Genomic DNA, 15442 nt, shown 5'->3' on the forward strand with positions numbered 1-15442 from the left:
CCTCACAATTTTCAATAATAAAAACCTCTGAGTTAGCTAGAGCCTTTCAGATCTCCCCAGCGTAGCAGGCGGACCCTCGACTGGACTGGACCAAAGGACTTCGTCTCTGCGTTGGTAGCTATATTCCCTCCCTCTCTCTCTTTCCTCACTCTTTCTCTATCTTTTTTCTCTCCCTTAATCCCTCTATCGCATTTTTGCTGTGGTTATTTCAATGAAAATGTATGTATTTTGATTATCACTGCAACCCTCCTTGTACCGTGTTGGTTTTTGCACTCTGAGATCACTCCTATGAACCATCTGGTCATCTGTTCACTAGGACGGATCCTGACAGACCCCAACACAGGAAAGAGGTTGACCTGTTGGAGTAAGGCCACACCAGGTTGATCAGAAGGATGGAGCACCTCTCCTAAGAGGAAAAGCTGAGATAGCAGAATAACTGGAGTTATTCTGCTTGGAAAGGCTTCAGGGTGACCTCATTGCAGCTTTCCAGTACCTGAAGGGAACTTACTGGAAAGATAAAGACTATTTATAAAGTGCAGGTAGTGACAAGACAAGGGGAATGGGCTCAAATTGAAACAGAGTAGGCTTAGATTGCATATTAGGAAAGAATTCATTAGTGTGAGGGTGGTGAGGGACTGGAACAGGCTACTCAAGGAAGCTGTGCATGCCTCATTCCTGGAAGTTCAAGCCCAGGTTGGATGGGTCTCCGAACAGTTTGGTTAACTGGATGGCGTCCCTGCCTGCGGAAGGGGGATTGGAACTACGTGATCTCTAAGGTCCCTTCCCACCCAAACCATTCTATGATTCTGTGAAATACAAACTGTATTTGTGGGCGCGGGCCTCGGTCTTTGCCGAGGGTGTAGCTCTTCCTAGCCACGATGCCGTTTCCGTGCCTGCAGAGCCCGACGCCGGGCTGCGGTCAGCGCCGGGCCCAGCCCGATTGGCACGGCCCGCGGGCAGCGCGCCCAGGGCCGGGCCGTGCGCGCCTGCGCCGCCGGCTTGGAGGCGGCGGAGCCGAGCGGGGCCGGGCCGGGCGGCGATGGCGGCGGGACGCGGCGGGGACTGGCAGGGAGTGACGGTCGCGCTCCTCTTCCTCGGTGTGCTGACGCCGGCGGGCGCCGCCTCAGCTGCCGCTCTGCCTGTAGTCATCAACACCTGGGCGTTTAGGACGGCCGCAGACACAGGTGTCCCGGCGGGGCCCCGGGCTGCAGTGGGGCGGGTGGGGCGATGCTGTGTCTTTCGGGAGCGTCCTCCTGCTGAGGGGTTGCCGGGGGCACCTGGGTGTCGGTGCTGGTTAAGGAAGAACGAGTCTCTGAGGCGTGACTGGGCTGAAGCGTGGCCAGAAGGAGCGGGCTGGCTGCGGAGCCCGGCTGTGCCCGCCGCGCTGCCCCGTCACGGCTCAGGGGCAGCCCCGATGCCGGCGCGGAGGCGCCTCGGCCGGCTCGGGAAGGGTTATCCTTCCTATGGAAGGGCCCAGCGGCGGAGCTTGCCTCTCCGTCTCTCTGCCACTAGGAACCTGCGGGCCAATGGTTTCGCTTTCCGCGATGGGAAGTAACGCTAAAAATACCGATCAAAACCCCAGAAACTAAAGAGGGGAGTTACGAACTGTGAAAAAGACATGCTTTTGTTAATAATGTGGTTTGCACTCTTGTGCAGTGTTATTTAAGGCTTTGTTGTTTTGGTTTTTTTGAGATTATAGTTATATTAATAGTTATATTATTAATAGTTATATTAATAGTTATATTATTTCTTTGAAACTGTTTTGTGATGTGTTATTGACAGTAAAAGCAGGCTTTCCTATGGCAACATACATTAGCTGTGAATAGTAATTTTTAAAGACTTGCAGATTATTTTCTTACAGTCGAGTTGGAAGTAACCCCTTACTACAGAATGCCTGCTTGTGAAACGAGTTGCCAGTAAAGCCTTTTAATGGTCAGAAGTGAAATACAGTCATGAAAATTGCAAGGCCCTTGGCTTTGCAGCTTCTGAAAGCCTGTGCTAAGGCTTAAAGGTAATAGGTAATACACCAACAAAGGTAATAGGAATCAGACGATACTCATCACACTGACGTTTGTAATAGACGCAAGCATATGTGGAGTTGGATGCATAGTATTAAGTCTTATTTTTTCCCTGGTGCAGGCAACTTCATGTAGTAGTGAAGCATCTGTGATGATTAGGCTTCTTGGCATATGCTGCCTCCCCTGTGCTGGGTCTGTCAGGTGATGGAGTGCCAGAGCCAGCACAAATTGGAGTAAGCAGGACTGTGATTGTCAGTGGCAGCAAGCTCAAGCACCTTAGAAGATGTTGCCTGAGGTCCATCCTTGTGAAATCTATCTGCAATGCCTTCAGGCTCAGTGTATCCAAGTCATGTCATTTGACACATCTGCAGTGTCTTACAAAGCTGCACCATGATCTAGATCCTGAAGAATGGAGCACCAAGGGTTGAACAGGACAATGTGGAGACTTAATTTCTTATGTATAATTTTCACTTTGCTTTTGTGCTGATGTAGATTTATACCTTTTTATTCTGCAGTTGGACACATAATACTCTCATACGAAGCTTTTGAGAGCAGGTTTTTTTTTTTTTTTTGGCCTTTTTTTGGTTCTTTTCTTTTGCGTTGGAAGATTTTTTTCCTCCCTCTTTCTTCTCCCAGAAGGCTTTAAACGAGTGGTGATAAAGCAATGATTGGTCTGGACAGAGAAGGGCATTTGATCTAGAGAACTTGTGATAATGGTTAATAAATAATACCTCAGTCAAAAGAAAAGCTCTGTTTCTCAGTGAGAAATACTAATCAGATATGCAAGGAGAAGAATATTTAGAAAAGTGAATAGTGAATTTAGAAAATATAACCAATTCTTTGATTATATTTATATTTATATTTATATTTATATTTATATTTATATTTATATTTTGACTTCATAATCTGTAATTTATAGTTTACTGGTTTTTATTCACTTACGTAATGCACCTGCATCATGTTTATCTTCAAGCAGCAGTGGAAACTCTTTTCCCTGGTGACATTTAATTATTTGTGTTGATTACAGCTTGGAGAGTATTGGAGTCGGGAGGTTCAGAGCTGGATGCGGTCGAGAGAGGCTGTGGCCAGTGTGAGATCGATCAGTGCGATGGCAGCGTGGGCTACGGAGGAAGCCCGGATGAGAGTGGAGAAACAACTCTGGATGCAATGATTATGGATGGGTAAGGAAACTGTACAGAGAAGAGAATGATCCCTGCTGTTATAAATGACTCAGACCCCAAGTGGGAATGCATTATAAGAGTTTTATTGAGAAGAATAAAAAAGTTCACAAAGCAAAAGGGGCAGTGCTGTTAGCGTAGCCGAACACCAGAGGCTCATCTGGCAGCTCCATGTTTTATACCCCTGGTGTTCCATCAGCTTGCTGCACATCTGTTTTCATTTTACATAGTCTCGCCCCATGTCACTCTCCTGGGTGCCCACACAGTTTGATCAGTGTGATCCTCAGGGCCATCACTGGATGAGTTCCGCTGCTTTTAAGGTCGTGTCTCAGAGGTTAGACCAGCAACAAACAGTCTGTGCAATATGAACTCACAAACCCACACCACAACACACAGAACCATCCTCATAACCAGGCCACTGCAACAATATCAACCACTCCACAGCACATATCACTATGTCAATATTGACAACATCATAATATTGAATTATCAATATAATTAGTGATATCAATTCATGCAACACCCAGTGAAAACCAACTTCCATTAACTTGTTTCTCACACCTGCCATTTTTAGTGCACTTAAAGGTTGTTACAGGATCTTGGTGCTTTGGGGCTGACTATGGAGGTCACTAATTTGTGGAACAAGACAAAATAACGTATCTGATTGTGGAAGAGTAGGAAGTGACTCTTCGCTTGTAGTGCATTAATCCAGTTCTAGGGTATAGCAGCTGAAACAGATGGTTTGTAGCATTGTTAGCTTTCCCTTTACATTCAGTCCATAAATATTTCACTTTTGGAGCAATTGTCTTCAATAATTTATTGCAAATGTGTGGTTCATGTTTTGAGTTTATGTAACAAAATAGTTACTCTACTGAAAATACTGCTGTGAATGGAAGTACTATTTCTTGAGCAGTATCTCTGTGCCTGTGAAAGGAAACAATATATGTAGGAAGTCTTTCCCTACTAATATAGTGACATCTGTCTGTGGCATAGAGCAATTAAAGCATTATGGTAAAGAAGCAAGCTTTTTGATCTAGATGAGAATAGATTTTGTCTAGTAAAAAGTATGCAATTATTCTTGTAGTTATAATAAGTTTTAAATATTCCTTGTTTCCAGCAACACTATGGAAGTTGGGGCTGTTGCAGATCTCAGGCGTGTGAAAAATGCGATTGGTGTAGCACGAAAGGTCATTGAATACACTAAGCATACATTACTAGTGGGAGAGTCAGGTAATTATTCCTTTAACTCTTTCCAAGTCAAACCCTCATTTTAAAACACTTCATAGTAAAATTGCCATATTTTCATCTTGGTAATACAGGTAGAAGAATTTCTTGACAATCAAATCAATCTACTCAGATAGTTCAAAAGTGTTTATTCTTCCATTCTGTGTCCATGAAACAGGTTTATTTTTAGACAGAAAAAATAGTTGTATGTTTTTTCCATTGGCTTAACTGCAAATATTGACTTGTAATCCCAAGGCTAATATCACTGATAACCAAGTTACCAAAGACGATTTATTAAAAGACACCATAAAAACTGTTAGATGTAAGTATTGCATTTAAAACCAGTAACTTTTTCTAAGGAATGGCAGAATTAATAGACACTGGAGTTAATTTCTAATATTTTGGTATATGCTGAGTGTGATTAGTGTATTTCATAGTTTAAAAGTATTAGTGAGAATTTAAATGAAAAAAAAACTCATTAAAGGCTGTACTACCAGACACAACAAAAGAGCAATAGCAAATTGGAGGATTAGTTGAGCTTTTTAAATACAGGCTGCTGTTGGTAGAGTAGTACCAGTTTCAAAAAGAGCTGTTCATTCCCCATAGGTGTGTTAGTGGTGAACAGGTTTCTTGGCTTTAAAGAAGCCTGCTCTGAGCCTGTACCTGCTCAGAAAGAAATATGCAGATAAGTGTGGAAAATGGCACCTGAGCATTAATGGTGATTCAGTTGCTTTGAAATTGATAAGAAAAGATAAAATGTTCTTGAAGTAATTAGCATGTGCAAAAGTAAGTGCATGAGCAATTTTTTGGTGGAGTAAAATGAAACCATTTTGGGAGGTGAGGATACAATTTGACTGAAGGTCTGAACAGAGAAACATGCAGATTCTGTTTAATTTAAGGCAATTGACCATGATGATGAGTGACTTTTCTAAGAGAAATTTCTCATGTAGTGCAGAAAAAGAAATTGTTCAGGTGTTAAATAGTGGAGGGAGAAATACTTCTAATACTTGTTTGCCCCTCATTGCTAGTTACCATAGTATTTTTAATTTTAATCTGAAAAATGAACAGATAAGGAAAATGAAGAAACAGAAGGATTAAAGTGCTGATTTTAGATACATCTTCCAAGCTAAGAAGATAGCTCTTTGCTTAATGGAGGGATATGGACAAGTTTATTGTGCTGAATACTTACTGTCAGTGATAGCTTGCTCAGAAGAAAACACCTAGCAGTCATGGCAAAAGAAAGATGTGAAAGCTAAAGATTCATCTGAGTAAAAATCGGAGATGGTATTTAATTGTAATGAATTAATGAAAACAGTGGAGAAATTGAGAAAGACTATTTATTTTGGAGAAATTTTTTTTTGTGGAAATCGGAACTTGGATAAGATAAACTCTGGTTGTCTTCACCAGATGAAGATGAATAAAAAGAAAATCCATATGAACCTTCAAACAGGCATGTGAGAAAACAAAATAGAAATACTTGTATTTCTAAATAGAAGTACTTGTATTACAGAAAAGATAGCTAGAACAGTAAAATCTTTTCATATAAATGCTTGTAATCTCTGTAGGCATTTTTTATTCAAGATGCAAAATCAAGAACTCTGCTTTCTGGAATAGAAAAAATGTTTCAAAAGCTATGAAATAATTCTTGATAAACATGCACAAGCACAATTTTATCTTAGAAAAAAAAACAAAACAAAAAACCCCAAAACAAAACAACAACAAAAAACCCCAAATTCTGCCTGTTTGTTCTATTAGTGGGAAAGTATTTATTTAATTGAAGCTGTCAATTTTCTTTTCCTCTGAGTGCTGATACTTGTGTCAGTTTTTAAGAAAAGCATAGAAAAGCAGTCCAGAAATAATTGAAGGCTTCTCTTAATTCTTGGACTGGATAAGTTTGTTCACCTGTGTATTATAGTGACATTATTATCAAGGATAGATAATATAAATTCAAGCAGCTGCACCTAGCAACAGTATCTGTTACTGGGTAATATCAAAGGTATCTACAGCTAAAAGATGACAGAAGAGGTGATCTTTTTTCTTTTCCCTTTTCCTAATGATAAGTCATTCTTAGAAGTGTAGCATTCTTTCATTGCTTGTGTTGGTATTTCTTTTGCTCTCTTGTCACATACTATATTAATTTTCAAAACAAGGAAGCAGTCACTTCTAAAGCTGCTAGGACGAAGTGTAATGTGATGTAAGCTGGTGGATTGCTTTCTTCAGGTATCAGTTTTAATGACAAACATGGTGTTATGTTATTTATATTTAATAAAAACTTGCTTTTTAGGGAAAATACACTTATATTTTTATGACTTATTTATTTCTGTGATGCCTAGGCTGTTCTTGCTTCATACCTTTGTGTCCAGTTGATTAACAGAGTTGAATTTGTTTCTCTTTCAATGGCAAAACTTTTATGTCACTGCCTGTGAAGCAAGAGTTGGCTACTGCAGTTCTAGATTATTCTAATGGCGGAAACTGCTCCCTGAAGATGTATTTCTCATCTCCAAAAAGGATGTCAAATTTCTTGATTTCTAAAAAAGCAAAACATGAATACATTATCATAAAACCCATAAATCTGTGAATAAATCAGTGTTTCTTTTTTATTTCGTTCTTACTTTTCAAGCCTCCCTGTTTGCTGTAAAAATGGGATTTCCATATGAAGATTTAACTACTCAGAAATCCCTTTCGCTGTATTCAGAGTGGCTCAATCAAAGCTGTCAGCCAAACTACTGGAAGGTACAGTGCAGTAATAGCAGTGGAGGGGGGATTTAGAAAGTCATTAGTGCCTCTTCCTTTCAGCTTATATTGAAGTTACCCTTTACATGTGAAGAAAAACAATTTTTGTCTATTATACAGAAAAAACTTGGTATTACTAAGCACTTGGCAGACTTGGCAGTGTGTGTGTCTAGTTATAATTTCTTAGCTCCTGCTGCTTTTGACCTTGCTGCAGCAATGTTTTGGTGTGGGAGTTAATTAGTTCTTGATTGGGACAGGACTTACCAAAATAAACAAAGCAGTGCATGTATTTTTTGATGCATGTATAAATTTCTGGAAAAAAATCTTACAGTAATAATTAAGATCTTTAAATAGCTTAGAGGCATTATGCAGACCGACGAATACATCAGGTTAATGCAGATGTCCATTAAACTTGCCTGTTGTGGTGAGCTTGGCTTGTTGTTTGAATGGGGCTTTTTTTTGCTCTTGGGTGTTATAGAATTCTACATGTTTGTACACTGGTTTGGGGTTTTTTTGACCAGTCAGTTGAGCAAAAGAGAGTCCTTAATTTGAACAACGTAACTTTTCCAGGAAAATCGTTTTACTGTGTTATGCCAGAAATCAGTCTTTATTCATGAAGCAAAACCATTTTTGGGATCTCTCAGTACATCTCTGTGGTCTAAGTACTGGACATCTAATGCCTTTATGGTAGATTATAGGTATTGACTAGAGTATTTTTTAATTTATCTGTATTGAATGTGTTAAATTATTCATACAAATCACAAACTAATTACAGAATGTGGTGCCAGACTCTTCAAAGTCCTGTGGACCGTATAAACGGCGTGAAGAAGTAACTTATAAAGAGGAACAGACCAGCTCACAAAGAAATGTTCATAACCATGATACTATTGGTAACAACTTTTGCTAACTCTGATGCTGATCTTTTTTTCCTCATTCCTCTAACAATTAAATCATACTTATTTTAAGAAGAGTATTTAATATAGGAATTATTTTCTGTTTATAGGGGTTTCAAGATTCTGTTACTTATGTGTTAGGATGGAATGCCTATAAGTAGGATTTGTTTTTGTTTTTTTCAAGTTCACTGGCTGCACAGACGCTTGCTTCATTTTTTGCCATTAACTCTTGTTCATTGCCCTGCTGCTTTTCCCATAGATAGCTTGGCATAATTGCTTGACCACTTGTGGATGCTTAGGAAACTGACTAAGTTTAAAATAATTATGTTTGTCTTGATTATGATGCGCTGTCACCACCAACTTAAAAGGCCTTGCAGTGGTAGAAGAAATGAGTATACCGTTAGTCCTGTTGCCAACTAAAAGCAGTGTTTTTCATGCTCCTTAAACTTATAAAGTTTGCTTTCATTTTTATTCTATTCTGGCTTTCTTCTAAATCAGTAAATTTCTACAGAAACTAACATTAAAAGAAGTTAGCAGTAGCAGTCCGTAAAACTTCTGAGAGTTTACTGATTGAGGATTGTTAGTTGCTAAGACTGTAAGTTGATTAATGAGTGGATCAGACAAAGGACTAGCGTAGTTACAGGTTCATGTCCTTCATATCTTTATACTTCGTAGTCTTGAAACTTGCACTTTTTGGTTTAGTTTGGATTTTTCTAAGTTTAGCAGTAACTTTTTGTCTGATGGTCTTTACAATACCAAGAATTAACAAGTTGTAAGTGCCAACTAAATAAATGTGCTAGTAGTGTCCCTGAATATGTTTTGTCCCTGTAGGTATGGTTGTAATTGGCGCGAGTGGAACTGTTGCTTCTGGGACATCTACTAATGGTGCAATCCACAAACTTCCAGGGTTAGTATCTCTGATTTTACAAAAAAGCCTTTTTCCCCACCTTGTTTCCTATGTTAAACTTGTCATTGGGACTTAAAACATTAACCTGTAGATCACAAAATGGCTTTGCTTCTTTTTGTGCACTTGCCATAAATCCTAATATTGAGAAACTTATTCAGTTGCAAGAGTACGTGTTGCATTTGAGGGAATGCTTGTTTTTCAGCTTGGTTAATTCACCATATAGAGGCACTAACAACTGGCACAGTTGTGAGACAACTTGTAAGTCAAGGCACCAGGGACAAATAAGCATTTTGGAGAGGTGCAGTCTCCTAAGAAATGTACATAAAATCAGAGCCTCAGGCTTGTGTTATGTCTTTTAGATACTTTTTCTACACAGTTAGGATTATTGTCTGTCAACCAAGTCAGACAACTTCTGGATTTAGCAACAAGTTATTGAACATATTAATGTCCCCAGCTGCTTACTGTTGCCCACAGGCTAAAGCTCACTGGCTTAACTACTGTCAGTATAATAACAGACAATTATGCATTGGCGGTGGATTGAGCCTCAGGTCAGTCAGGTTATCACAGATCATTTTTACAGGTAGTTTAAAGACAAGACTTTTGACTGCAATGAATTGACCTCTTTACCTGTTCTTTCCTCCTGTGGGTTTAATGCTAAGTCAGCTGGAGGCAGTAAGGCTGACAAAGTTTGGTTTTTACTTTCCATTGTTCACTACAGGCGTGTGGGAGATTCTCCAATAGCTGGAGCGGGATCCTACGCGGACAGTACAGCCGGAGGAGCTGCAGCCACTGGGGATGGTGACATCATGATGCGCTTCTTACCCAGGTTTGTCCTTAGGGCAGACTTTGCTAGATTTCTGCAGCAAAATGTGGACTCAGCAAATGAAGAAATTGATTAAAAATATGGTCTGACTTAGTGGCTGCTGAAATTGGGAGTAAAGGAAGGAGTGGAAGGGGAAAGAATAGTAGCAGAACCAAGTTACCCTTTTGATCTGTTTTACAAGAAGAGGCTTAAATATCTTGGTGACAGATCCCTTAATACTGCCAAGCTGTGAGCAAACAGGCAGTGGGTAATGAGTATATTTCCAACCTGTATAGTTTTTAGCAGAACCGATTAGCTTTCTCTCCAAAGCATTTTGTGTTTGGGAAAGTATCATAAATTGTAGAAAGGATGAGCTGTGGGTCTCAGCTCACTCAGGAGGTATCACTGCAGCAATCCTTTGTAATTGCATCTAATTTGGAACTGAAAGAGGTGTTTTAGTGTTGTCACAGTGGTTGCATACACTGTGTAGAAATAGCTCTCTTCATGAGCGTCCTCGTGGGTTAGTCTCAGTAGGAATCAATTATGGAAGGCCATGCTGAACATAATGGGCACTGATGCTTGAAGGATAATATAGAAATGGCCTTCATATCACTCAGGCAACTTCTCTGAAACTCTGGCAGCCAAGAAAGCCTGCTAGCTGTTGCATATTTACAGATGTTGTCAGTGAATTTCAAGCTGTTCTGAGTTGGTCTTTCAAATACAAGGCAGTTGACAACTTCATGAATCATCTGTCTTGTCATACAAGATACCAAGGTGAGTAGTGAGTTGGTCTCCACGATAAGGTTAGTCAGTAAAAGCTTAGATTGCGTTTAAGCAGCCTGAAATATTTGTCTGTAATGCTTAAAACATTTAATGTTGGCACCAGTGGGTTAATCACCAGACTAGGTGGTTAATTACTGGTTCCTTATAGATAGAGATTTTTACTAATGGCATGATATTTAGATATTCCCACATGAAAACAAAGACAAGAATTAACCTCACAGAAGTGAAGGAACTGTCAAATAAAGGGAAAAATTGTTAACATTTTCCATATGTCTTCATTGAGGTGGCAACTTCTTGTTGAGTTTTTGATTAGTCAAGAGTGAAATACAGCTTTATATTCAGATACTTATCTTTAGATAACTTAAATCTATTTGATTGTTAGAATAAATCAAAGATTATTGGGAGTCTCAAAATGCAAGAGTTCTTCTTTTCTGTGGAACTTCAATAACATCTGTAATTAATGCAATCTGTAGATGTCTTAGTGTAACAAGTTTGTCTTGGTATATGCATCTTTCATCAAAGCGATAAAATGGTTGCTTGTAATTTATGTCATGAGTTACCATTTAATCTTCAGGTTCTGAAATAAAATGGCAACATAAGTAATTTTTTACCTCAGGACACTTTGGAAATGCAACTTGTTCCTCTCAAGCAATTTCTTTCAATATAAAAGAAATTCATTTTGATTACTCTTAGAATAAGGGAGGTTTTTTAGTCACTTTGCAAAAAGTTTGAAAGTGGCTCAAAGTCCTGGTCAAAACATGGTACCTTCATATTCATAAAATCTGTCAATTTTGATGTTTTCAGAAACTTAATTTTTTCTAAAAGATTTTCTTAATGCTTACTGAATTCAGTAATTTATCAGTAATGTAATACAGAGTTTTCCTCAAAAAATTATCTTTACATTAGCCTTTCTGAAAATTAGCAATTTACTTCTAATGTTAAACCAAATCATGTGATGAAAAGTAGAAGTCTTCTAAGCCACTTCTTCTTGCAGTTATTTAACTGCTCTTTTGCTTAGCCTCTTCTTCTGCAAATGATCAGAGTTCTGTCTTGGTTTGGCCTGCCATAGAATGATACATGGTATAGATGTCATCTTGTAGTCCCTTTTAGTCTTGTTTTTAATTGCTTTTGTGCACAATTTGAGTAATAATTGTCAACAAGAAGTTGGCCTAAAAAATTATCATGTGATCCATCATTCAAAGAAACCAGGGTCTCTTCTGTGGTATTTTAAATTATGTAACCTAAACATGGCTAATTTTCTGGGTATGGGGTTGGGTTTTTTTTAGTTACCAAGCTGTGGAATATATGAGGATGGGAACAGACCCAACAGTAGCCTGTCAGAAAGTTATTTCCAGAATCCAGAAGTACGCTCCAAAGTTCTTTGGTGCTATCATTTGCGCCAATACAACTGGAAGTTACGGTATGTATTTTGTTTTGCAGACAAAGGTGCTTGACCCTAACTAGGTCACTGATGTACAAAACTGGACAGAGATTTTGAAAAAGTCTTTAATTATTCTTTGAAAACTGCAGCAGCACTGGCCATTCACAGTATGGAATACTGGTTAGCAGGGCAGCTGTGTCCTAGTGCAGACTGGAGATAATTTAATTTTGCGTTTTGATGTCTTAGACTTTCACAAAATTTATGGAAGTCTTAGCAAAACCCAAAAATATTTACAACCTTCATTTGTTTCCTGGACTGTATACGATTAATTTGAAGGTTTTAAAAAAAGACTGCTTTGCTTTCCCTAGATATGGCATAAGGGAGGGAGAGAATATGAATGTTAAGCATAGCTTCAGAGTGATCTAAGAGTAGTCATTGTGCCAGGCATCTCATTAGTGAACTCTTAGATCAGTAGGAAGTACAATTTGCTAATCAATGTGGATTATTTAGTTAGACTGCTTTGCTTATTCTTTGATCTGCTACTTCCTATAGTTCTGTGTTTAAGAGATTAGTGTTGAAGGGACTCATTAAATTAATCAGGATTGAAAGACAGAGAGATTTTCCTGACTTGTGTTACTGTTTTGAATTGTACTATAAGGGCATTAATTGCACTACAACAACCAGCAGTAATTTTAACTTAAAAATTAAATGCTTTCAAGATATCTTGGGTTAAACAGATTGTAAAAGAATAATTATTCCACTGTAGTAGAATTAGTAACTGGATCTTTAGATGATAAAATACAGTGACAGAGAGACTAATGTCAAATATAGTAAATTAGAATCTTGTTTTCTTTTTTTCCTAGGTGCTGCATGTAATAAAATTCCAGGATTCACACAGTTTCACTTCATGGTTTCAAACCCTTTGCTAAGTCGACCAACTGAGCAAGTAGTAGACTGCATTTAATTCCTTTTGTCCTGTTAGCATCTCAGCTTAGAAGAGGACAGTGCTAAGTACCACCAGTTACTACTTCTTAAAAATGGTTGTTTCTAGCATTTAATGGCTATTATGGTCTGCTTGTTTTCCTAAGAACTGAGTAGCCAGAAGTGATGAATATCATTGAACAGGCCCTTTGCCTTGCCATTTAACAATATATTTGTCAGACATTTGGAATAACGGGCTGGAAGTGGAACTATGACTCTACACATAAAATTTATGTTGAGAATATGTAATTGTCTTTCTTAAGATTTAGTTGAGGTTTTCTCTTGAAAAGAAAATTGCTGAAATGAAAATGCTGACATGCAAGAAAAGGGGCTTGAGGAGTAGTGGAGACTATTTCAAACCTTTAATGAAGAGATAAGAAGTCCTTATGGACCATTCTAACTTCTTCCACAACAGCTAAGGATACATTTGAATAGACAGTACATGCAAGCATCCCTAGTAGTACAAACCTTCGAGGAATTTTGGTTGACTGACTGGATGTGAAGACAAATGATTAGAAATCATCCCGTCACCCATTTTTGTAGTGGAAGTTATGAACCATAATCACAGTGATTTCCTTGTCAGTAATATGCTGTGCACTCACCCTGTCCTACAGCACATTAACCTCTGCAAAGGAGCAGTTGAATGCCTAGAGTGTGACAGTTACCTATAGCTTTGGGTTTTGTCATTTTCTGTGTCTAGAGACACCAGGATTCATTTGGAATAGAACTTTAGCATCATGGGTTTTGGAATAGAACTTTAGCATTCACAAGTATTTGAAGATCTGTTTGATCATTCTCTTAAATTGGTGGCTTGCTGATTTGATGGAATCGTTGCTGAACTTGAGCTAAGAAATGGCAAAAGAGGAGAGCGGGTAAAAAGAATGTGTCTTGTCACTTTAATTATTCTCTGTCTAGTTAAATAAAATCATTGGGTAATAAAAGCACACATTAATGTATTAATAAAGTCATTTAGATGCTTGTGTACTGTGCATTAGATTAATTGTTGCTTTATGTTTCAAGGTAGTATCTTTAAAAGCTGGAAATAAACCATTCACTTCACCAGAATGGCTATGTTTAATGGCTTGCTATTGAACTTCATCAACAAAGTGATTTATTCACTTCTGTCACTGGATCCTCAGAGCATGTTGTAGCAGTGTTCACTGCAGGCCACAGAAAACTTTTGTCAGAGAAGCTCCTACTGAATACATCTGTAATGGATTAAGAAGAGTTTTCTACCTGTGCTACCTAGAATCCTTCTTCCATGGCTGCTCTATCTTCAGACAACTCAGGCAGTCAAGTGCAAATAGATTAATAAAATCCTAGTGATTGCTACTTTGAAGATTGCAGCGTGGATTATGAACATCGAAGGTTCAGTACTACAAGCAGAGCAGTAATGTCTCAAATTTCTGCAGCTGAATTCTCCCGGATTCATTTCTCAAAGAGGTTTGGGAACATCCATAGCTTGCTTTCTAGAGTGCTTATGTCACTCTGTACTAGCTAGTCTGTGCCAGTAAAGGTTATAGTGCCCTATAACACTGTATCTTGAAGTCACTGTTACAGTGCAAACTTCCTACATACCTTATCTGTGCTGGCTGACAGCAGCTGAATGTGAGCCAGCTGTGTCCAGGTGGCCAAGAAGGTAATGGCATCCTGGCCTGGATCAGCAATGGTGTGGCCAGTGGGACCAGGGCAGGGATTGTTCCTCTGTGCTTGGCACTGGTGAAACCAGACTTTGAGTCCTGTGTCCAGTTCTGGGCCCCTGACATTGAGGGGGACATTGAGGGGCTGGAGCGAGTCCAGAGAAGGGCAGTGGAGCTGTTGAAGGGTCTAGAGGGTAAATCCTAGGAGTGGCTGGGGGACAGGGGTTGTTTGGCCTGGAGAAAAGGGCTTAGAGGGGAACCTTACTGCTCTTTACAACTGCCTGAAAGGAGGGTGTAGCCAGGTGGGAGGCAGCCTTTTTATCCAGACTGCCAGTGACAGGACAAGGGGAAATGGCCTCGAGCTGTGCCAAGGGAAGTTCAGGCTGGATATCAGGAGGAGTTTCTTCACTGGAAGGGTAGTCAAGCATAGGAATGGGTTGCCCAGGGAGATGGTGGAGTCACTGTCTCTGGAAGTGTTCCATAAAACACTGTGCACATGGCACTTTGTACTATGTTTTTTTTGGCACGGTGATGTTTCATGAAAGGTTGGACTTGGTGATCCTGGAGATCTTCTCCAACCTTACTGATTCTATTATTCTATGAAAATTACTTGTCTCCATGACATAGGCATTAATACATATGGTTAGATAATATGGGTTTCTTTGTGATGATGCATTAGTTATAAATGAAAGGGTTAGTTTGTGTAAATTATTTTGATACATCATTAATTTGACAATATATTAAATCATAATATTAAGAATGTACCATTCTGATGTTATGGACAGAATTCAGAATTAGAAAAATAATGGCCGTGATATTTTGTCTTAGAATATTTTTTAAAGGTTGCTAATGATGTTCTGTTATGCTTAGCAGACACAAAGTTTTTTAGAAAATATATCAAG

General features: G+C 39.0%; 1 protein-coding gene across 1 annotated transcript; it reads left to right on the forward strand.

Moving 5' to 3' along the window:
* Positions 1 to 1000: 1000 nt before the first annotated feature.
* Positions 1001 to 13965, forward strand: AGA (aspartylglucosaminidase). Its single transcript, XM_064710623.1, has 9 exons — positions 1001 to 1184; positions 3046 to 3199; positions 4314 to 4426; positions 7041 to 7153; positions 7929 to 8043; positions 8878 to 8953; positions 9672 to 9779; positions 11825 to 11958; positions 12783 to 13965. Exons 1-9 carry the CDS (start codon positions 1040 to 1042, stop codon positions 12881 to 12883), a joined length of 1059 nt encoding a protein of 352 aa, XP_064566693.1. The 5' UTR covers positions 1001 to 1039; the 3' UTR covers positions 12884 to 13965.
* The last annotated feature ends 1477 nt before the right edge of the window (positions 13966 to 15442 follow it).

Source organism: Zonotrichia leucophrys, chromosome 4 (assembly GCF_028769735.1).
Source record: "Zonotrichia leucophrys gambelii isolate GWCS_2022_RI chromosome 4, RI_Zleu_2.0, whole genome shotgun sequence".
NCBI classification, from domain to species: domain Eukaryota; kingdom Metazoa; phylum Chordata; class Aves; order Passeriformes; family Passerellidae; genus Zonotrichia; species Zonotrichia leucophrys.

Bases quoted from the DNA above. Each gene is read 5' to 3' on its own strand.
- AGA (XM_064710623.1), top strand. From the start codon at position 1,040: ATGGCGGCGGGACGCGGCGGGGACTGGCAGGGAGTGACGGTCGCGCTC. The intron at 3,200-4,313 runs GTAAGGAAACTG...CCTTGTTTCCAG, and splicing joins GATGCAATGATTATGGATGG to CAACACTATGGAAGTTGGGG. The intron at 7,154-7,928 runs GTACAGTGCAGT...AACTAATTACAG, and splicing joins GTCAGCCAAACTACTGGAAG to AATGTGGTGCCAGACTCTTC.